Source organism: Labeo rohita, chromosome 20, assembly GCF_022985175.1.
Source record: "Labeo rohita strain BAU-BD-2019 chromosome 20, IGBB_LRoh.1.0, whole genome shotgun sequence".
Taxonomy (NCBI): domain Eukaryota; kingdom Metazoa; phylum Chordata; class Actinopteri; order Cypriniformes; family Cyprinidae; genus Labeo; species Labeo rohita.
The window spans coordinates 33,846,451-33,871,002 of record NC_066888.1 but is presented as its reverse complement, the minus strand read 5'-3'; the positions used below and the strand labels follow the sequence as shown (position 1 = coordinate 33,871,002).

Sequence of the window (24,552 nt, the reverse complement as noted above, 5' to 3'; positions counted from 1 at the left end):
ATTATTGAACACTTGCGCATTTTTTAACAATTTAAGCTAGTAGTCGGCGCCAATAGCCTCGTGATTAGTGCAACATATAGCGCTGTTGTGCAAGTTCGAATCCTGGTCATAGACCTTTCCCGATCCTACCCCCTTCTCTTTCGCCCACTTCGCTTCCTGTCCACCTACACTGTTCTATCTAATAAAAGGCATTAAAACCAAAACCAAAAATAAAATCTTAAAAAAAAATTTTATTAATTAATTAATTAAAAAGCAAGCTACTAAAACTATACATTCTGTGCAATTATAGTTTTAAGGAGTGTATTAGTAGTTAGTTAGTATGCTACACTCTAAGAAGAGTCTCTAAAAATAGGGCACAATCTACTATGTGAATATGAGGGAATTTTCCGTATTGTTTTTCCACAGGTTTTTTACCTGCATTTTAAGTTACTCATTGCATTTTGTATTTTCGGGTTTTAAGGTTACAATGAATAATGGATACCGGGCAATGTCCTGGAAAGTTACTAGTAACTTTTTTTATTTTTCTAGATATTTTTCTTGCGGTGTACTAACTGGTCAACAATCGCAGGTACAAGCTACTAACAAGGTATATAATAAATGAACAATTATTCAATTATTTAATTATTATAATTAAATTAAACTTAATTCATGTGATGTGTGTACTGCTAGGCACTTTGGTTTACTCTTTTTGTGTCATTTAGATGAAAAATGTGTGCCTTTTTATCGTTTGAGTCACTTAGCAAAAACTTATCACTTAGCACTTAGCTAAAAGTTGCCGAACAAATTTTAAAAATAGCTAAATTTGTTGCTAGGTGCTTTTGGAAGAAAGTTAGGCCCAATCCCAATCCTACCCCTTACCCCTACACTTTCCCCTACCCCTCTGTTTGGCACGTTCACGTGTAGGGGTAGGGGTGTCTCGATTCTCTTTTGGTTGGAGGGGTAGGGGGAAGGGGAAGGGCTAGATAGCCCTCCAAACGAAGATTTTTCAGGACCTCACTTCAAACAAAGGGCTAAAAGAAATTTCCAACATGGCTGCTCACTCGAGCAAGCAGACCCATAAATGTAAGTCATTTTTGCCATTAAGAAGGATTTTTATGACAATATTTCATTATATGTATATTACCTTCAATTTTGTGTTTGTGTTTACGGTGATGTTCTGTCAAGAAACATTTGCAAAAAAATCGCTAAAGTTTGCTAGCGGATAGCACTGATTGCACAATATTAGAAAATACATTTTTATGTCATATACCCAGTGACTTGACTGCATGTTAGAAACAAGTATGAAAGTCCGGTGGCAAGGCAATTTGCTTTAACCACACATGTGGTAACGCATTATTTTGTTTTGCTTACGGCCATATGTGTACATGTAAATGAACGGTGCTTACACTATTTGTACTTTTTGCAACATGACAACATTTTTGTAACTTATATTCTGTATAGGGACGGTGCATGTCCTCTGACGTAACGTTAGGAGCTAGCGACAATGTGTGATGACGTATGACAGTGTAGTAGTGGTGTCCCATTTCTTAGGGGAAAATTTTTAACCACTTCGTTTCAAGGGGCAAGGGGTAGAAAATAGAACTGGGATTGGGCCTTAGTCTGGTAAAAGTAGTCTGAAAAGTTGCTAAATCTAGCAACAAAATTGCTAAGTTGGCAACACCGCTTATGAGACACCCAGTTCACGTCTTCTCTAATGAGGCGGCCTCTGCTAATGAGCTGATGAGTTGAATCAGGTGTGTTAGACAGTCATACAAAATGTGCAGGGTTGGGGGCCTCCTGAGATAGAGGATGGCTTTAATTATCATTATAAAAAAAAACACCCAAGTGCAAAAAATAAATCAATGAATTATTTGCATTTAGAAATCTGTCCTTTCATACTTGCATGAAAAAAACAAAAATGATTGCCGCCTTCTCTGTAAGATCAGTTCATTGGCATCTGCATTATTAAAAGTTTTCTGATGCTTATTTGAATAGATTCAAAACAGAGAACCGTACAGCAGCGGCTGACTGTGTGGATTTGCATGTCACACTAAACAGTAATAGCTGCATGGGCAGCACATGTTTGTTAAAGATCTGGGTTTGTAAGTGAAAGTACTACCATTATGTCCTTGAGAAAGACACTTAACTAAGCTCAAGTTACTCCTCCATTCAGAGCATGTGAATTTGAGCTGGTGTAGCTAGAACTTGCGTAGGTCATGTTTTGGGCCTTATTCAAACAGATGAAAGTGTCATCTAAACAATAAGGACATATGTCTGTAAACAGTGATTCAAATTACAGTTAGTCTTGTGCATTGGCAAGCAGGGAAATAACTAATCAGTTTGTTTATGTAATCACGCAATGACATAACTATATGTAATTATATTATTAAAGCACACAATAATGATGTGAAACGTGGATGTTTTACATGTCTACAGCATATAATGAATAAAGTAGTCTTCATCATCTCATATTTTTACGTAAACAATAAGAAACCATAAAAACTTTTATTTGGCCCCTTCATTCAAGTGTTCGGTTCATGCTTGCGCATATAAGCGGCTCATCGGTTGAACTGTCTCCTCAGTTCAGTGACTGCTAAAGGAACTGTAGTGCTGAATCAGTTCATTCATCACAGGATCAGATACGCCACTATTTTGGCTCATTTCCAGTCGGAGTGACTGTCTGACATCCAAAAGCGAGTTTTGATTGAGTAACTTGTGGATCTGTGCTGCTCGAGCTGCAAACTGTTTCAGATGGTTCAGTCTGATTTGATGAACTGGCTCATATATCGTCAGGAGCCACAGGTATTAATTCTTCTTTGTTTCCTTAAATACTTCTTTTGGAGTCTTTAAGTGATGGGAGCCACTGACTCGCACTGAACGAATTATCGAGGACCACGGAATCAGCTAAAAATCTTCTTTACTGTTCTACGGAAGAAAAAAAGTCACCTACATCTTGGATGGCTTGAGGGTAAATTAACAGCAAATTTTCACTTTTAAATCAGGGGTGCCCAATCCTGTTTCTGGAGATTTCAGTTCCCTGCTCCAACACAGCTGTCTGTAATTATCAAGTGTTCCTAAAGAGATTAAGTAGCTGGTTCAGGTGTGTTTGACCAGGGCTAGAGCTGATCTTTGCAGGGAGGTAGATCTCCAGGAATAGCGATAGTTTAGCCAAAATAAAAAAAAAAAAAATTCTCTTATGATTTTCTTTCCTGCATCACGTTCCAAACATGCAGAACATAAAAAGATATTCTAAGAAGTGTCTATACCAGGGGTGTCAAACTCCGGTCCTAGAGGGCTGCAGCCGTGCAGAGTTCAGATGCAACCCTAATTAAACACACCTGGTCCAACTAATCAAGTCCTTCAGGCTTAATTGAAAACTGCATAGTAGATGTGTGTTGGAGCAAGGATGGAGCAAAACTCTGCAGGGCTGCGGTCCTCCAGGAATTGAGTTTGACACCCCTGGACTATACAGTTAAAGTCAATGATAACCAAAACTGCTTTTGTAATGGCTAAATAACCGAGAATCATTAATTCCTTATTTTTCAACTTAACAGGCATTCGCTAATACGGGAACATTGTTGAGAAAGTGTTGTGCGATTTGTGAACTTTCTGTTCTCGGCAGCCTTTGAGGAAGAGATTGGTTCTCTGGAGCTTCACACAGCGAGAGAACTGAGGGTCAATCGTTTCATTGACCCTCAGATACTTCGCAGCGTTAGGATGTCTGGGCTGTTGACCGTGGAACATTTATCTACTGCTTTTGCCCAGCACAGATCACGTTGGCCTCTGAGAGCATTTGGTCAGAAATTAAGCTCAGAGATGTCAGATGTCAGGAAGGACTGAACATGTGCTGCTCCTGTCTGATGTGCCACAGCAGGATGGGTCTTTGTGTCGGACTCGTACTCGACTCGCAGGATGAATCTGTGTGTCAGAGCTCCCAGTTTCACATGGCAGAACAGTGACAGAAATTTTCACCATCCAATGATCATTGGTTTATTTTTGCATTTGTATCTTAGATGGACCCATTTTTATCTGTACCTTTCACCTTCTGTTGTGATTACCTAATGTCGTTTCCTAATTATTAGTTCTACAGTCGATTGCTCCTGTAAAGACGCAACAAGTTTTTCACCAGCATTTCCAACTTGTTGCTTTATGTTCTGTATTTTCTCATTCAGTGGCCATTTTTTGACGCCGTCTGTCACGTGGTTCGTCGGTAGGAACGCATCTGCTGGATTTTTTAAAATGCAAATGCTTGTTAAATTAGAAAATTCTTTTAAAGTGAAAAAAAACATAGTAACATCGAGTCCTTTGATCCCTGGATGTGTTATAATCTTTTTAAAAGGTTACTCTAAATGTAGCTTTCTGTTCTTCAAAGGTCTTTTGACCCAGGTACCAGAATCCAATTTCTCCTCACCGGTCACACCGCTCTCTGGTTTGTATTAAAGATGCTGCCGGCGCCTCCGGTCTGCTGCGGAGAGACGCTTTATTCGCACGGTCTTAATTAATCCTCTCTTCAAAATCTGATAACAAGGTTTTTGATGAATAGATTTTGTAGAAACAGCACTTTTGGTTTTTCATTTACATGACTTTGATTTCACTAGTCTGAGATTGCTTTGTGTCCCTGTTTGAGGTTTTGCATGTATGGAACTAGGATGAGGTGATGTTTTTCAGTACCTTTAAAAATAACTAGCGTTTCGGTGACAACGGTAACGGTGAGGTAAACGGCGAAGGTTTTGAGGTACTTTAGGTGAGGGAGTTGAGGAGAGTTTTTGGTTGTTCCTTCCTTTTCCCTTGATCCTCTTCTTTTGCTCCATTTCTGCTTTCTCTTTAAAGTGTGTCAGAAATGTAGGTCACACGTCTTTTTTTCTCGTGAGCAGTCGATTCAATTTGGAGAATGATAAGAGGGTATCAAATTTAAACGGCAAGCAGGAGCTTTGGGGCCAGCACTGACACATGGGCCCGTCATACCTAAAATACTGGCCCTCTGCGTCATTGTTCCTCGAGAGAGAAAGGAAGGAACATGAAACTGATAACAACAGCCATTACATCCATCATTAAAGTAGAAACAAATAGCATGAACAACGGAATGTCACAGGAATAGTATAAGCATCTAAATCCGACGTCCACAGCACAAAAATCCAGAGAAGAACTGTGGCAGCTTCTCCAAGATTCAGAGCACACGGTACTGTGAAGAGTTTTGGACACTGCTGTCTCTAACCCCTCCACCCGAAGAACTGTGGCAGCTTCTCCAAGATACGGGTCTTCGGAAAAAACCTGCAACAATAGGGTAGGCTGTGAAGAGTGTTTAGACACTGCTGAGATCAAAGGTTTAACCTGCACAGCACTTTTTACCCGCTGGGTTCACTTTTCAAAGTAACCCCTCCATAATGGCGGGTCTCAACGGGAGTTTTTATTCAGTCAGTGTGTCCTTGAGATATAGGTTTAACCTGCACAAACTGCACTGAGGTTGTTTTCAAAGATAATGGCATCAACAGTTTTTATTCATCAGTTGCCTTATATTAATAAAACTGCACTGGTGTGGCCACCATTGCCTTTAAAATTTCCTTTGTTAACACACGCTTAACACACAGCTTTTAAGGTAGTTTGCAGGTAGGTTGTTTCAAGCATATATTTATAGAGAGAGAGAGAGAAAGAAATATAGATTACAAAACCCTCCAAAATGTATACAAAAGATCTTATTCTTTTATTTAAATATCAACAGATCATCCTGTTAGTTTCCATCCTCTCCTTCATGTCGTGTGTAACAGTTGTGTATGAGACCCTTGTTCTAATGAAAGCTGGATCTCCTCATCATTCAGTCGCTGTTGGAAAGAGCTCAAATGAGCAGCAAAACTAAGAATGAAGGATTTTTCTGACGAACATTAATGCAGTCAGGAACAACTATCAGTGAAAGTTGCATCTTTCTAGTTTTAACAAAGGGTGCACTGATAGAGTCTGTCTCTCTGTATTCTGGGCATGTAGTGAGAGAACATGATATTGTGATTCACAGGGCTATTTTGAAGCTGAACTGTGGCTAACAGGGCTGCTTGTCATACCGTATAGGACTAATTTAGATCCTGAGGCACAGTTGTGTCTCCCCCGTACTTGCCCAAGCTCTGACTACTACAAAGGCATCAGCTGGTTTACCTGGCGTTTTGGTTGACATTAACTGAAATCTTAGCATCGCAGACAGCACAGGATAGTGTTTCCGCGCCATGTGCTGCGGTTGCGCTGGCGTAACGAGAACAGAGTTTTAAATAGACGGAGACTGACCTTGATACGGCAGGTAATGATGCTGATGACGTTCGTGTTGCTTCGACAGCATGTCTGGCTGCTGCTGACTGTACAAGTTCTGTCGCTCTTTCCTCTTCCTGACAGCAGGAGACTGGCGACGAGTGAAGGACTGTTGACGTTGCTGCTCAGTGAACGAGGCTGTTCTTCCAGCCACATTAGTCCGTATTCTAAATCAGGTGTATATACAGATTTGATAGACTTTATACGGTATTGCTCGATTTATTCTGTATTGCTCACGTTGAATTAATGAGACACCCTTGAGCAGAACCATATAATTCCACTGCTCCCAGATTTAAAAAATCACATTAAAAATCAGAACTTTCTGTGGATAGTAATAAGTCTGACTACACTCATATGCTATGGTTTGGTTTTTAATGGCAAACATAAAAGCTCCAGGCCTTTGCCTTAACTTGCATGAAGAGCCATCTACAGATCTGTCCCATCATGCAGTGAAAAGCTGTCTGCCTTAAGCTGTTGAAAGAGCTCTTCCCCAGAAATAATCACCTTTCTTTTGATTCATTTGAGTTTAAAGCAGAGGTTCCCTCTCAATCAATGTAGTGTTGGTGGTTTACAGTGGGAGGTGTTTCGAGTCAAAGGTTAGCATTTCCAGCCTCAGCATAAAGGTTCTGCTTTGAAGTGTGTTTAAAAAGCCCCAGCGCTGCGTGAAGCTGCCAGTCGTTCCTCCGCAGGACAGGGCCGCATCCAGTCATGGAGTGTGTGTGTGTGTGTGTGTGTGTGTGTGTGTGTGTGTTTGTGTGTGTGTGTGTGAGAGAACAATCATCTGTACCATTGCAGGAGTTACACAGCAGGGCCACATGAGTTCAAATACATATAACTCTGCAGCTGCCCATTATGTATTCATAAGAATGGAAATGTGGCTACGGTACCTAAAAAACAATGCAAGGGCAGTTTTATTTTGTTTATAAACATTATGCAACCATGTGGAAAGTTTATAGCTCCCTCCATCATTTTTCTTGTCTTTTGATAGTTATTTAATTAATACACAAAATCGGATCAGTTTCGATCCCACAGACTGCTTCTCTCCTGCTTTTTACTGGATGTTTTGCTCTGTAAAGACAGAATGAACTAATAACATCACTCATTACACCACAAACTTACAGAAACTGCAGTCGTTCTGTTTCAGTTTCCTTCTTGGCAGCACCATCACGCTCATGAGCAAGGAAATATATTTCCATATAGGCACATGTGGTTTTGTGCAATGTGTAACAAGATATTTGTATTTGTTTAGTTATTTGTTTTTTTTTTTACTCAGCATAGTCACAGTCACAAGAGACCACCTTAATGACAATCATATGTTTAGGTGACATTTGGGTAAATCGGACATAACAGAAGTCAAGTCAAGTCGCCTTTATTTATATAGCGCTTTTAACAGTAAAGATTGTGTCAAAGCAGCTTTACAGTTTAAGGCAGGGGTCACCAGACCCGGTCCTGGAGGGCCGGTGTCCCTGCAGAGTTTAGCTCCAACCCTCATCAAACACACCTGAACCAGCTAATCAAGGTCTTACTAGGTATACTTGAAACTTCCAGACAGGTGTGTGGAGGAAAGTTGGAGGTAAACTCTGCAGGACACCGGCCCTCCAGGAACAAGTTTGGTGACCCCTGGTTTAAGGGAATAAATGCGTCTGCTCAAGGGTGTCTCAATAATGAATCGCTTCATGACTATCTGTCAAAGAACCTACCAAATGCTATCACATGCAGTCACTTCCTTTGTTGACCCATGAACTTCTGAGGACTTTGTTGGAGTGATATAAACCTGTGCATTCAGACTACAGGAGATTTCCTCACGCAGCAATCCGACTGGATCTGGAGACTTCAGCAGCTCTGGTCATTTTCACGTACAGTACAAGAATTGCGTGCGTGTGTCTCACACTATTTTTTGTATTTTGACACCACACATCCACTCAGCTTAATCCAAGTCAGAAGTGTCACTGTGTCCATTTATAAACACTGTAAATGCCAGTCAGATCATTATGAATCAGACCGTCATCCGTCTGATGTCCAGCCTAATCATTTAGTGCACCGGATGGAGAAACAGCGACGGGTAGAGCAGATCAGAAGCAGATTTGGTCATTTAGGTTCCCCACAATAGTTGACGTTAAACAGAAATCAACCATTTTCCATTTCAGCTGGGTTGAGTGTTTCTTTCACTCGAGAACAAAGGACACAGTATGGAGTACAGGACTGGCCTTGTGTCATTGTGTCCTGTAGAGCATCACTCGCACCTTTGTGTGTGGCTCTTTTACGAAACAGTCAGTTTATTTAAACATTTCTCTCACTTTTTTAAACACTTCTCAGAGACGCAAACAAAAGGTTCTGAATGCGATGCACTGTTGTTTTAGAGACCAAAGGTATAAGGCTGCTCTATTCCTGCTCAAAATTTAATGCAAAGATGCAATGCTGTATAAAAGCCAGACTAAATTATGGCAGCTCTGACCCACCTCAACCCTTAGTATTAAAGTATACAGTTGTGGTTGCTGTGTAAATGCATTTTTGCCGGCTCTGAGCAGCTTTAAACAGTCCAACTCTAACACCTGAATGCAACCTCAGAAGAAGTTCTGTGCCACCTTTGCAGTGTAAATTTGGCGCAGTTTAATCAGCTTTAGAGAGTGTTGTCATCGTATCACATGTTGATGTAGTGTCCGATAGATAAACCCTATATAGTCAATCCAGTGACTTCTGTAAGAGAAGAAAAGCTACTGACACGTTGTTGTGGCTCAGGACAATGGACTGCAGTACACACCGTCATGTCCACATTGGGTGTTTTCTTCTGGATCCAAACATGCGTGATCTCACTGATAAAACGTTTGATAACTGCTAACCCTAATGTTAAATTCAAGGCAGAAATGGTTGATTCTGTCGACGTGTGCTCTGTCTGAAGTCAGTGATCAGAGGGGTCGGAGACTACTCAGTAACATTCATTTTGTCTTCCACAGTAGAAACAAACAGGTTTTGTGATGAATTCTCATTCTTGGGTGAGCAAAGTCTTTAAGTGAGAAATATGTCTGGATATGCACAGATTTAAAGTTGATCAATTCGCAGTTAAACAACAAACGATTCGCGACATGTTACTGTAGCCGGTGATGTTTCTCTTGAGGCGTCTTTTCCCGTCAGTCTCTCTGCCACTCTCGTTCTCAGCATCAATAATGGATCTTTAAAGGTCCTTCAATCCCTGCTGATTTTTAAGCTGTGGTTATAGAGTGAGCGTGGCTCTGGTAAAATGCTGCTTTCATACCGGAGGTCTCATTAGGACACTGTCTAATGGTACATTTAAGTTTTTACACTAAAACAATACGTTTTTCTCTTTGTCCCTTACACAGATTAAGACGTCTGTGTGTAAATGAGCTCTGTTGTGATTGGCTGACAGTGGGCTTGACCTTCCTCTGACCCGTATGCTGTCACTTTAAGAAACACAACGTCAAAGTCTTTTATTTAAGAAGAGCAAGAAGCAACCTGTTTCCCATCATATGTCACAATTATATATTTATTTAGTTTTATTATTGTCTTTCGTAATTGTGCTGTGGACACAAGTTTAAACATGCTGTTCTCATAATGCTGATAAATCTCGTTTGTGATTGCAGGAGACCGACCTGTTAGACGTCTCCCTCATCAAGGATACAAGAAATGGGAAATTTGCCAAGACGCCAAAGGTAATACAGCATTTAAATGTGTTTCCGCGTCGATCATTTGTTCTCGCAGTGCACAGCTGAGCTTGTGTTTGTACGGATGCTCCACAAGATGAAACTGAACAGACGTTGTTGTCTGTTCATTCCTGGCGCAATACTCTATGATTATAAATGTAGAGATGTCCAGAGAGGAATATGCTGACAAAAAGCAAAGCTGCTCTTCGCCGGATATGCCAGTAAGATTTCACGTTTCACAAACAGATGAAGAAATCTGGAGATCATGAAATGAAACACAATATGAAATGCAATCACCCAGTGTTAAGTACACGATAGTTTTCCAGAGATGTTGTCTTAGCTGACAGAAACAACACATTTGTTGTCAAGAGAGCGACCGGCATCTCGCGGCGCTTGCGGTGGACAGAGAAGCTTTTAGATGATTGCACTTTGAAACTGGAAAGAGCCGATGGTTTCCGGTTCCCAGAATTCATTAGTGCTGATGTCAGAATAGTGTCATTGTACAAAGCTGAGACGTGGTGAGATGTGCCGTCCATGTTGAAGAGCATCACGAAAGCTGCTGAGCCGATGTGAGCGAGCGCAACATGCGTTGACTCGTCCGACTGATGTGATTGTCCTGTTTACAGAGCAGCGGTGGCATAGGACACTTCAACAGGTACTGCTCAGAGTATGGAGAAATGCTGCTTCCCATGTCATGATAGTGGCCTTACAGTGGGGTCAGAGATTGATGGCTAGAGAAAGAGCTGTGTTTGTGCTTCACATCGTCTGAATGAAAGCATTTAGTCACTGACGTGTACAGTATCTACGAATGCTCATGAAGGCCAATTATAAAGATCAATGAGCTTTAGATGCTTTGATTTGTAACACTCACTGGAGATTCGGCACCAAATGACTTGTTTGTAGATTAATAGAATGATGAACAAGGACTAAATGCTCCAGCCGTCACATGATGTCCTGTTGTCCCATTAAATCATGTCGCTTTTGCGTATGTGAGCAGTTTTGATTTTGCGTTTATGCTATGGCTTACAGCAGTCAGTCACATCACGATTCATAAAGTCTCCTGATCTGAATGTAAAACAGCCAACAGAATATGGTGACGTCAGGAAAACCCTGCCATAAGATAAGCGTTAACTAAACTAGACCGCAGATGACAGAAGTTTCCTTATAGAGAGGTCCTCTGACTGCAGTGTAAGAAACATGTTAATACCATAGTACTTTTTGTTTGTCAGGGGAATCCAGACGTCCTGTGCAGTGCATTGGCCAGGTAATGTAGGTTAATTAGCATATGCCCTCCCTCCCACATGAGACACTAATTTGATGGAGCTCTTTGCCCTTATGAGAAAACAGCAACTGTGGGCGCTCTGATTAATCATTCAAATACGTGTCAGGAAAACATAACAGGAGGGAAATAATGTTCTCATAGTTGTTGTTGTTTTTGGTGTGTGTGTGTGTGTGAGAGAGAGAGAGAATTTGTCTGTCTGTGAGGAAACAAGCTTATAATCACACAGAATAAAGTGTTTTAAGAATGTAAAAATCCCTGTAGTTTTCTGTGAGGGGTAGGGTTAGGTGTAGGTTTAGGGTAAGCGGATAGAAAACACAGTTTGTACAGTTAAAAAAAAAAACATTACACCTATGGAATGAACCCATAATGCCAGGAATACCTGTGTGTGTGTGTGAGAGAGAGAGAGAGGATATTTGCTTGTGTTTTGCAGTAAATTGAGAATTTGTGTTTGGTCCTCTGATAATTTCATTCAGCAAATAAATACATGATTCTTTTCCCATCAGCCTATGAGAGACAGACAGACGAGCGAATATACATGAGCTCAAACGTCACCCGAATCCGCAGCTTCAAATAAATTATCCGCCCGCCACCCACCCGCACCTGTATTTTTATCTGATTTAGATAACCGCACCCGACCCGCACCCGATCGTCATTTACAATTATTCTAATTCTTAGTTTTGCATATGATGAATGGATGGTTAATTTTTAACAGCAGATTCAGCTGATCTGCGCATCCCTGCACACTTATATAAGCTTAAATACTCATGCTTTTAAGCCAAAGCCACACTAAAAAGAATAACGTTAACTGACATCTGGACGTGACTCTCCGCAATCTCTGATGAAATCGGTTGGGTGTTTGAACGCCTACTAGATCCTTGGACAAAAGTTTACAGAGGTTCACCCAGTTTAAGAAATTTTTAATCGTAAAAATCTAATTCTTTACATTTTAATGTATTGTTTTCATATAATGTACTGATTCAAATTAGTAATCAATAATCATTTTTATTTTAATACTCGGCGTGCCTCTCTTGACATGCTCTCGCGTATGAACAGGCAGCAAATCTGGTGCGGGCGCGAACGGAGCGGGCGCATCAGGCGCAATCATCAAACATATTTCAAAGGAAGCCAGCGCCAGAGTCCTTACCGTCTTTGCTGGGTGTTTTGAGTGAATATTTGCACTTATTCACATACGATTTAGTTAGAAATGGTGGTCTGTCATGATTTTGGCTAATGCATGACACTACTGAATGATGCGCATCAGAGGGGATTTAGAAGTGGGTATACGCAAAGCCGACTGATAAAGAAATGGGTATATGCAGGTTCTGCACTACACCACTGCATATTACCCTACTCAGGTATTTAAAACAGGTTCATATGTTAGAAAATATAGTTAATATTTGCGTCATTATTGATTTATCTCATCCACCCGCAAATAATCAGAATGCAATTTTTTATTACCCGACCCACCCGGCCCGCGGATATAACCGCCATCCGCGCATCACTAGTCAGTGAGCTGGTTTATGTTTAGTTCAGGAGTTCGCCTGCCCATCCAGTCCTGATGGTTATTGCTAAACAAACTTGGCCTGCTTTCTTTAATGGAGGCTCGAACCCAAGGCTCAGCTTGAGTGCCGAGTTCAACCCCCCTATTGCAGTACTACCTAGAAGGAGTATAACAGTAACAGAGGAGGAGATGGGGAGGTGGTGGGATGCCGGACGAATTGACACTGAAAGGTGCAGTGAGTTCTGCTTATAAAGGCTCATAATTTGCACCCTTTGTTTGAACATGCTATTTTATAGGGCTTTCTGAAAAAATATTCTTGCTAAATATTTTTCAATAGTCATCTGGATTGAAGGAGCAGCCATTGCGCATCAGAGTTAATGTCATGGTATCTGCTGAGTTTTTAAGATCAAATTCAAGGCTTTTAAACAGCTTTTTAAAGATCTGCACAAATAATACTAATACTGTATGAGAAATGTCTATGGTAACAATAAACCATAATATGACTGTAAAAACATGATTTGAAGTTCAGATACAAACTTTAAAAAAAAGTTTTATAAAATACAAAAAACGTGAAGTCTTTTTCAAGAGAAAAATTACTGTAGGGCATAGTAGCTATCCACTTGTTCATATTTACAACTGTGTGTTTGCTGTTAAAAAATCAATTAAAAAATGTTTTGCATTGGTCTTAATAAAACAGCAGATGTATTGATTAAAAATGCTTCACTCTGCCAGTAGGTGGCAGTTCCCCCGGTAACGGCTGTAAACAAAGTAGCGTTGCGTTTATGAATGCTACTTTAATCCAGCCATATTGCGATTCCTGCATGAATTTTGGACAAATTTGTGCAAATCTGTTTGTGGCGGGCCGGCACAAATAAATCAATGTATGGAAAACACTGACCTTCAAGATGATATCCCTTGTAAAGTTCACAAGGATATCAAATAAATCTAGCGTACTGTGTAACAAGCATGCTGTAGCTGTGTTCATGGTGCTTTTTTTTTTGTTTGTTAGTCAACAGAACAGTTTTAATTGATAAAACTGATCTAAGGTCACGGTCACGGTCACCAGCACCATGTCAAACCTCCCCACTGCTGATTTAATGTAGTGTTGAATACAGGCTTCATGATTTATCTTTCTTGCTCAGAAATGAAGCCCATGGAACCAAAGTGGAATCATTTACAAAGAATATTTTCGTCACTGACATAGAAAGATTGTCTGTACACAGATCTCTAAGAAGCTGTTTTGTGTTTGCCAGTAATCAGAGTTGCTGTTGATAATTGTAAGAAGTGGCTTATGTGAATGCTGAGAAGGCTTAAAAGCCCAGCGCAGCTCAATCTGCTGATGGCCTTATGCGGATACCTCATTTTCTCCAGGCAGTCAATCAATTTAATTGCACATAATCTGTTTCAGACAGAAGGCTCAGAGTCCAGCTCTTCTTATCTGGGTTCTCACAGTCAGACGATCTGCCTGGACACCAGAGAGGCCTGACAAAAAGCCTTTATCCAGCAGCAGATCTGCCCCGCATTCCTCCGTATACAGTAGGACCCTGTTCAGGTTTGTTCATTAGATTCCCTAAAGCCCTCATCGAATTACACTCGTTTGTGGTGGCGAAACCGTAGAAGCCCTGATCTGCTGAAAGAGGAAGTCTGAGTAATTGCGACGCCACACCTGGTCTCCACACCTTCTCTCAGCAGGTGGGCTAGTGATGATTCATTTTCTTCTTCCTCTAAACGTAATGGATTTACTGTAGTTTCAGTGTAGAAACAAAAGTCAACCCATGATAGTCTCTCTGTAGACCTTGAATGGGCACATCTGAATGAAGTTCCCACTGAGTCTCAATACTCCATAGAGGAAAGACCTGCGGGCACGCTGATTTATGCCCTGCTGCATGAGCTGTGGTCAGGGCCTAAAATTAACACTCGCAAAGCGAGTGTACCAGTGTCAGACGCCACTTGGTGGGTAAAACTTTTACGAAATATAACAATGCAATGTAGTGAAAACAATAGCCGGTTTTTAACGAAATTCGCTGTTTCTGACGTAAGCGAATAAAATAATCTCTTCCGAACACAAGTTCATTAGATTAACTGTTCTGTCATGAGCGACAAGAGCGAATCAAATAATGGAATACAATCGGCTGATAAGGTCAGAGCAGTGTGACGGCCAGCCTGTCCCTAGACACAGTTCTAATAACTTTGACCTGAGAAGATATTGCTTGTTCATTTCGGAAGAATAACGTTTCCCTTCTTTATTCTTCATAACCCAAGAATGTGGCGACACATATACCTGGGGTTACGCCGCCTAAACGGTGCAGTGAAGTATAGTTTGAAAGGCTGCGCGTTCTGCTTTACACATACGCTGAACCGCTTCAGACAGAGCACCAATAGCGCTTCAACGAATGAAAACACACACAATTATGTCAAAATGCACGAGTTACCTCGTAAACGTATTATTACACGAGTTAGGAAGTCTTAAATGGCCGTAAAGAGTGGCGGAATTTGGATATGTGCCAGATCCGCATCATGTGCATCAGGTTTTAAAGTGAAACCAAACCTGCTGAAGTGTGTCACTGATCAAAGAACAAAAGAAAAACAGAAATCACTCTACTGCTCTAGTCGCTGATTAACTTTTGTAGCTTAAATAAAGATTTATCTGTATACTTTATGTATAATGTGAAGATTGTTTTAGAATCACTTAAAGAGCCTAAAAGTAAGAAATAATAGCTGGAGTGTTGAATGGCTATAATTAATAGGTACAACTGAGGGAAAATGCATAGAGACACCTAGTAGCACAAATTAAAAAACACTGTAAATATGTTCAGTCATTGTAGTTGTCACGAACGCGGTCTCTGTGACTCCTCCTGCCCCGTGCCAGCGGGAACCCTCACCCGAATACTGACTCCATTTCCCACAATCCCGTGCCTGGGGACTCTCTCTTCCGGTTCGGGGTCGCCCGGGTCACTTCCTCTCTGGCGGCCATTTCAGCGTGCCTTGCCGGCTCGCTCGTTGCGAAGTTTTGTTGGCTATGTCCCCAATCCTGAGCGTTTTTCTTTCGGACTGTCTTACTGTTGCCAACCGGACTGTTTGTATCGTGTGTGAACCTTTGCTGCCTGCCTTGTATCGACCCCCGCCTGTCTCACGGATTACTGCCTTTGATCGCCGCCTGCCCCGACCATTTGCATGGACTATTACTACTCATTTGAATTCGCCTTCACCACGTCAGTCTGCCATTGTTGACCACAGCCTGTTTACACTGTCCGATTTAATAATGCTGTTGCGAATGGATCCCACGTCTCATGATTCGTCAGTAGCCTCGTCACAGAAAACTTCGCCATCAACGGATCCAGCGACAGTTTCCCAGATCGCGTCTGAGATGTCAGCTCAGGCAACCATGCTAACCCAGCACCAGCAGCAACTGGATCGCCTGACCGCCCTGACTGAACAACTCGTGCAGGCAATCCAAGGTATGCGGGCCACCCCACCTCCCGTCGCGTCACCTCCACCTGCACAACTCCCGGCTGCACAACCAGTCACCGCCAGCCCTAAACCGCTGCCAAATGTAAGGGGTTTCTGCTTCAATGTACCCTATTCGTCAATCAGCAACCTAACCTGTACGCGTCGGATGAGAGCAAGTTCGCCTTCGTTTGCTCACTCCTCACAGGAAAGGCTCTAGAGTGGGCCACCGCTGTCTGGGATCTGGGACACTCTACTTACCCTACTTTCTCCACTTTCCTCCGGAGTTTTAAGGAAGTATTTCAACCAACCTCGGAGAGCGGCGAGGCGGGAGAACAGATCGTCACGCTTCGTCAGGGCCGCCGCACGGCCGCGGATTACGCTCTGGAGTTTCGCACATTGGCGGCGCAAAGCGGATGGAACGATGGTCCCCTCAAGCTCCATTATCGGAGAGGATTAAATCCGGACCTGCAGGTGGAACTGGCGTGCCACGACGAGGGCTTAAGTCTCAACCAATACATCGACCTGTCCATCCGGATCGACAATGTCATGCGAGCCCGGAAACCCACCTGTCCTTTCACCACACCACTGCCACACCAACCTCCAGCCACTGCAGGCCCCGAACCCATGCAGCTCGGAGCCACTAAACTCACCACGGAGGAGAGGGAACGGCGGATCCGCAACCACCTGTGCCTGTACTGTGGAGAGGCAAGACATATTCGAGCCACCTGTCCAACGCGACCACCTCGTCCTCCCACCTCGGTGAGTGAAAGAAGTCCTTCTTTGAATAAGTGTGAAGTAACTGTGCTACTCAGTTGTGGCGGGAAATCCATCAGGACCAATGCCTTAATTGACTCCGGTGCTGCCGGCAATTTCATTGATAAAGACTTTGCTAAAAGTAACCAGCTGCCTCTCTCTCCTTGTGCTTCTCCTGTGGCAGTAGCCGCCCTCGACGGGAGACCACTAGGAACTGGACGCATTGACCACACCACCACCGATCTCACCCTCCGCATAGAACCCGGTCACCAGGAAACCATCCGATTCTTTGTCATTACATCTCCTCAGTCACCCCTCATCCTGGGTTTCCCCTGGTTGGACCGCCACGAACCCACCATCGCCTGGGCTAGAGGCCTGGTACAGCTCCAGCTCGTGGCTGGAGCTGTACCACCTCGGGGCCGCATCTTCCCTCTTTCACAGCCCGAGACCGAAGCCATGGAGCACTACATCAAGGAGGAGCTCACTAAGGGATTTATCCGACCCTCTACCTCTCCAGCTTCGGCGGGCTTCTTCTTCGTTAAAAAGAAGGACGGAGGACTGCGACCTTGCATAGATTACCGCGCTCTGAACGAGGTGACTGTGAAATACCGATATCCGCTGCCGCTCGTTCCCCCGGCTCTGGAGCAGCTCCGGTCAGCTCGTTTCTACACCAAGCTGGACCTACGCTTGGCCTACAATTTGATACGCATCCGCAAGGGGGACGAATGGAAAACAGCCTTCTCCACGACCTCTGGACACTACGAATATAGGGTGATGCCCTTCGGGCTGGCCAACAGTCCATCAAACTACCAGGCCTTCGTCAACGATGTCTTCCGCGATATGCTGAATCGGTGGGTGATAGTGTACATTGACGATATTCTCATTTATTCAAATACGTTTACCGACCACGTTCAACATGTCAGGACTGTTCTCCAGCGCCTCATCCAGCATAAGTTATATGCCAAAGAAGAAAAATGCCAGTTCCATCAAGAAAGTGTCGCCTTCCTGGGATATATGATCAGTCCTGAGGGCGTGGCTATGGACGAAACAAAAGTCAATGCTGTGCATAATTGGCCTCTCCCCAAGACCCTCAAAGAACTTCAAAGGTTCTTGGGATTTTCGAACTTCTACCACAGGTTCATACGTAATTTCAGCACTGTAGCCGCTCTGCTAACCGCCATGGTCAAGAGGGGTAACACCCGCCTGAACTGGTCCTCCGACGCTCTACGTGCCTTCCAGGATCTACGTCAGCGATTCACCACCGCACCTATTCTCCGTTACCCTGATCCTCAGCAGCCTTTCATCGTCAAGGTCGACGCCTCCAGTACTGGAGTAGGTGCCGTTCTCTCGCAGCGCCAGGGCCAACCACCCAAGACCTACCCCTGTGCCTTTTATTCTCACAAACTCAGTCCAGCCGAGAAAAATTATGACGTAGGAAATCGTGAGCTGCTCGCTATTAAGCTTGCCCTGGAGGAGTGGCGGCACTGGTTGGAGGGAGCACGGCATTCATTCGTCATTCTGACCGACCATAGGAACCTGGAGTATCTACGAACGGCCAAGGTCCTCAACCATCGTCAGGCCAGATGGTCATTATTCTTCACCAGATTCAATTTCACTATTAATTATCGCCCAGGTCCCAGAATACCAAGGCTGACGCCCTGTCCCGAGTTCACGAACCCGATCATACCTCTACACCTCCCGAAACTATCTTACCCACCTCAGTAATCGTCGCATCTGTTACTTGGGATCTCATGACAGAAATCACTGAGGCCCAGACCCAGGACCCCCCTCCAGCTAATTGTCCCAGAGACCTTACCTACGTTCCTGCCGCTCTCCGCCAACGTGTTCTCTCAGAGGTCCATGCCACACCCAGCTCCGGTCACCCAGGGATTGAGGCCACCATTCATTTCCTCCGCAATCGTTACTGGTGGCCCGCCTTGCGCACCGACACTATCACCTTCATCAAACACTGCGCCATTTGCAACACTTCCAAGACCACCCATCAACTACCTGCTGGTTTGCTGCAGCCATTGCCGATCCCCAAGCGCCCCTGGTCTCATATCGCTGTAGACTTTGTAACCGACCTACCCCCGGCCCAGGGACATACCACCATTTTGTTGGTAGTGGACAGGTTCTCTAAGGGCTGCCGTTTTATACCTCTCCCCAAGCTACCCACTGCCATGGAGACGGCAGAGGCTCTGTGCAACGCCGTATTTAGGTTTTATGGCCTACCTGAAGATATCTCTGACCGCGGCCCACAATTCACCTCACGACTCTGGGCCAGCTTCTTCCATCTCCTGGGCGTCAACGTGAGCCTCACGTCAGGCTACCACCCGGAAGCCAACAGACAGGTCGAGAGGTTAAATCAAGAGTTAACCCGCTTCCTGCACTCGTATTGTCAGGATCGTCAAGAGGACTGGAGCCGGTTCCTCCTCTGGGCCGAATATGCCCAGAACTCCATTCGGAAGCCCTCTACAAACATGACCCCCTTCCAATGCGTGCTGGGCTTCCAACCACCCTTATTCCCCTGGTCCGGGGAGCCCTCAGACCTGCCCGCTGTCAACTCATGGTTCCAGCAGAGCGAGGCCACCTGGAACCAGGCTCATGTCCACCTCCAGAGAGCTGTCCGTCGCAACCAGACCCAGGCTGACCGCCGGCGCCGGCCCAATCCCCCTTATGAGCCCGGACAATGGGTCTGGCTCTCTACCCGGGACCTACGTCTCCGACTACCCTGCAGGAAGTTGAGCCCCAGGTACGTGGGTCCATTCAAAATTACCCGTCAAATTACACCAGTATCATTTAGACTTGATTTACCCGCCGAATATCGCATCTCACCCACTTTCCATGTGTCTCTGTTAAAGCCCGCTGGTCGTCCGGGAGGGACGGAGATTCTAGACGAGACCGCTCTGCAGAGGCCTGCCCCCCTGATCATCGATGGCGAGGAGGTGTACCGAGTCAATACCATCCTGGACTCCCGACGCCGGAGCGGTTATCTACAGTACCTGGTCGACTGGGAGGGCTATGGACCTGAGGAGCGGTCTTGGGTACCCGCCGAGGACATTCTGGACCCTTCGCTTACCAGAGACTTCCACGCCAGCCACCCAGATCGGCCAGGACCCCGGGGTAGGGGAAGAACCCGGCGTCGGTTGCCTCCTCGTGCCAGGAGGCACTCGCGGGGGGGGCTCTGTCAGGAACGCGGTCTCTGTGACTCCTCCTGCCCCGTGCCAGCGGGAACCCTCACCCGAATACTGACTCCATTTCCCACAATCCCGTGCCTGGGGACTCTCTCTTCCGGTTCCGGATCGCCCGGGTCACTTCCTCTCTGGCGGCCATTTCAGCGTGTCTCGCCGGCTCGCTCGTTGCGAAGTTTTGTCGGCTATGTCCCCAATCCTGAGCGTTTTTCTTTCGGACTGTCTTACTGTTGCCAACCGGACTGTTTGTATCGTGTGTGAACCTTTGCTGTCTGCCTTGTATCGACCCCCGCCTGTCTCACGGATTACTGCCTTTGATCGCCGCCTGCCCCGACCATTTGCATGGACTATTACTACTCATTTGAATTCGCCTTCACCACGTCAGTCTGCCATTGTTGACCACAGCCTGTTTACACTGTCCGATTTAATAAAGCTGTTGCGAATGGATCCCACGTCTCATGATTCGTCAGTAGCCTCGTCACAGTAGTAGTAGTAACTGCCTGTTTTTGCAAAAAAGTGTTTCATGGCCGGTAAATTTTATCACATCACCGTCAACTGGCAAAAAGTTAGTTTCATGCCCTGGCTGTGGCTCTTTGATCGATACTCTCAACATGTTTACATTTCAAAACCAGCTTTAAAAGATAGAACACTCAGATGTCTTTATGCATGTTTTTCATTTGCTTAGAAGCAGGTATAACTTTTATTCAGACAAAAAAAAATAAAGACAAACTGATTTTGTCTAAGAATGTGTTTTTGCTCAGAAATGGGTGGTATGCGTGAGGCACGTGTCTTTATGAACGGTCAGAATGAGGATGAGTGATGGGCAGCTCCGTTCAGTGTTTCTTACAAAAACGCCCAGCAGGAGGACGCTTTAATGAGTTGACAGAAGTGCTGTAAGACAGCTGAAGACGGCTGTCGGTATGTCAGCAGCTTTAGAAGCTCAAACCACAGGTGGACAATGTGGAGAAAGTCAAGATCTATGATTTTATCACAGTTCTTTTGCATGTTCATTTTTAAGACAATTTTGCAAGTCATTGTGCTAAATTACTTTATTTAAAAAAGAAGGTAACAAAAGAAAAAAGAACAAAGAATGACAGACCATTTAGGTCTAAAAGCGTTGTCTTTAAGTCTTGTTTCACTTTATTATTTCATTATTTTATATATGGTATTAAAAATAAAAAAAAAACAAGATGCAAATTACAAGCAGTAAGACAAATGCAATATTGTATATGCTTTATGACCTATATTATTGCCCAGCTCTGTATATTGAGTTGGAGATATTATATATATATATATATATATATATATATATATATGATATCTGATATCTGACATTTTTATTTCATTCTGACTGCTATGTATAGATTTCTGTATAAGTACTGGTACTTCTGCATGGGTTGAGGCTGTGATTCAGCGCATTTGAAGTGAAAGTACTTTGAACGTATACTATGTGTGGAGAGCATTTAATCAGTATTGATATCTCATTTTTGACCAAGATGACATTTAGAGGCTTTTGCATTGGAACATGTGGGATGACTGAATTCTAGCTGTATATCCTGAGAAATCAGAGCAGCGACACTAAGGTGTTTCACTTTGCCGCTGTCCTCCAGACAATTTTGGGTAAATCTCGAGGTAGTAATCTGATGAAGATCGCTTCTGCTCTGGTCTGGTTCAGCTGAGTGATTCTCAGTCAGTGACATAGAGCTTAATTGTTCAAACCAGTTCTTTGTATTTTATTCAAATGATTCTCACCATGATTTGAGGCAGTGAAGCAACTTCATTTATCTTCAAACTGTCACCTTCTGAAAGATACAGAGTTCCACAATGCAGATTAAATGGATTCAAGAAGTCATTTGTGCCTTATTTTATAGTTATTTTGACAATTCTTACATTTTCATGAAAATCCTCTGTTAAGTGCTAAAGTTTTTGTTCGCACTGAGTGTGCTATTAAATGTGATGTGTGAAATGCAGTCATGTTGTATTTTCTGGAAGCTGAATGAATCAATGTACATGTAAATGTAAGCCATCTTCTCAATACAGAGCCTTGTTTGTTGCTTTTAAACCATTTGTTTGCACTACAAACATGGTTGTTAGATAAAGGGCAGTAAATGGCGCAGTGTAAAACTGCAGTAATGTCAGAGCTGCAAGCTACTGCTACCATAGCTACCATGCTAAGCTTAAGGCCCTGCTGTATTTCTAAAGGCCTGGCCACCGTCAGTCAGTTTTACTGCCGATTCCCAGCTTCTTTCATTCTGGGTCCCTTTATAACACAGAAAAAGCACAATGGGAGCCGTGCCATCGCTGAGGCACCAATCCACCACAGGGGACGGGAACATCGATGACTTCTTTTGCTCTGCATCTTCCCATCCGGCAACAGGTGCCTTCTGGTTCCTAGCAGTGATTCATGTTTCTGTCTTGGGCAGATCGTTTTTTTGGTTGTTGTTTTTCTGTTGTTGTTGTTGGAAACGCAGAAACCAAATAGAGCCTCATTTGTTTGCCATTGTTGTTGTCTGATGAAGTTGCACAAACGCATCGAGACAGTTGCTTCCTGGTCTACAAACCCTACAGCACACGAAAATCTTCATTCTTTATTGACTATGAAAGACACGTGCCACAGAAATATGACAATAATGCAACAGTACAAGTCTGCTTTGGCAGGTGTAATAGTAGTCTGTATTAATCATGTCAGTGTCTGGAATTGCATAGATTCTTACTTAACGTTTACTTGACTGAATGTGTTCAAAGTACATTGGTGTGAAACTGCTCTATTTTCTACCATGTTCAGTGTATTTTCTTTCTTTGTCAGTTTATAGGCACGTTCTGTCCAGATGATGTTCTGGCAACTTCCTGATGGTTAGGAGTGTTTGATTAGTTTCTGTCACACAGTTTAACCCAAATCCACACAGTAAAATGATGATATAGGAAACTCTGTTGAATTCCTCTCTAAGCAATTAAAAACCCATTTGTAAGCACAGCATGTTCAGCAAATTTTGTGTAGTTGATGTACAATATGTTTTCACCAGGAACAGGAGCTGAACACTAATGTGCTTTCATGTCTTGTTCTACAGGTGACAGCAGACAGCTAGAAACAAAGTATATATTTACCCCAATAACAAACTGTTTATCTCAAACCATAAATGTGATAGATTTTGCCAGAATGGAGCGCAGCATTGTGATAAATGTCCAGACCGCGCACGTGTTTCCGTGTCTGTTTCCTGTTTTATCATGTTGATAGTGAGCACTGTATAAACATCAGCTGTGTCGAGAATCATTTATAATGCTAGATCTCTCAAGAGTCTGCGACACTTCTCACAATTGTGTGGACATGCATTCGGCTGACGCAGCTGCTGCATTAAATGATATTTCTGCCATCGGCTGAATTATATAAAAAAAAGTAAATACCTACGACTATATCTTAATGGTTTACAGCCAATCTGTAAAATCAGTGGAGTAAATTGTCAGCAGTCTTTGAGACAGACAGACAGAAAGACAGACAGAGACAGACAAAGAGACGAGCTTTATTGTTTCTTGAGGGGAAAGTCAGTTCATAAAACAGCAGAAGCATCAAGCACATTTGGAGTCTGTATTCTTCATTAAAACAGTCTGAACATTTAATTGGCTGTGAGAATGCAAAACGTGTCCTTGTGCAACGTCAACTTCAGATATTTCTTCTTCTTCAAGCATAAACTCACTTTGTTTCTCGAAAAACAAGACTTCTTACACAGACCAAACTGGTCTTTTATTGTGGCCAGCCTAAGGCACACCTGTGCAATAATCACGCTGTCTAATCAGCATCTTGATATACCACACCTGTGAGGTGGATGGATTATCTCGGCAAAGGAGAAGTGCTTATCAACACAGATTTAGACAGATTTGTGAACAATATTTGAGAGAAATAGGCATTTTGTGTACATGGAAGAAGTATTAGATCTTTAAGTTCAGCTCATGAAAAATGGGGGCAAAAACCAAAAGGGTGCCAAAAACCAGTTAGTATCTGGTGTGACCACCATTTGCCTCACACAGTGCAACACATCTCCTTTGCATAGAGTTAATCAGGTTGTTGATTGTGGCCTGTGGAATGTTGGTCCACTCTTCAATGGCTGTGCGAAGTTGCTGGATATTGGCAGGGACTGGAACACGCTGTTGTATACGCCAATCCAGAGCATCCCAAACATGCTTAATGGGTGACATGTCTGGTGAGTATGCTGGCCATGCAAGAACTGGGATGTTTTCAGCTTCCAGGAATTATGTACAGATCCTTGCAACATGGGGCCGTGCATTATCATGCTGCCACATGAGGTGATGGTCGTGGATGAATGTCACAACAGTGGGCCTCAGGATTTCTTCACGGTATAGCTGTGCATTTAAAATGCCATCAATAAAATGCATCTGTGTTCGCTGTCCATAACATACACCTGCCCATACCATAACCCCACCGCCACCATG

General features: G+C 43.5%; 1 protein-coding gene across 3 annotated transcripts in view; it reads left to right on the top strand.

The window, feature by feature from the left end:
• Positions 1-24,552, top strand: part of LOC127182984 (1-phosphatidylinositol 4,5-bisphosphate phosphodiesterase beta-1) — an 83,072-nt gene that overhangs the window by 16,013 nt on the left and 42,507 nt on the right. For 2 of the 3 annotated variants that reach the window (XM_051138714.1, XM_051138715.1), the window contains exon 3: positions 9,870-9,938. In XM_051138714.1, coding sequence (XP_050994671.1) covers positions 9,870-9,938 — 69 coding nt within the window. Of the gene's footprint in view, positions 1-9,869; positions 9,939-10,447; positions 10,585-24,552 lie in introns of those variants that run through there. The other variant, XM_051138716.1, reaches the window with a different exon arrangement.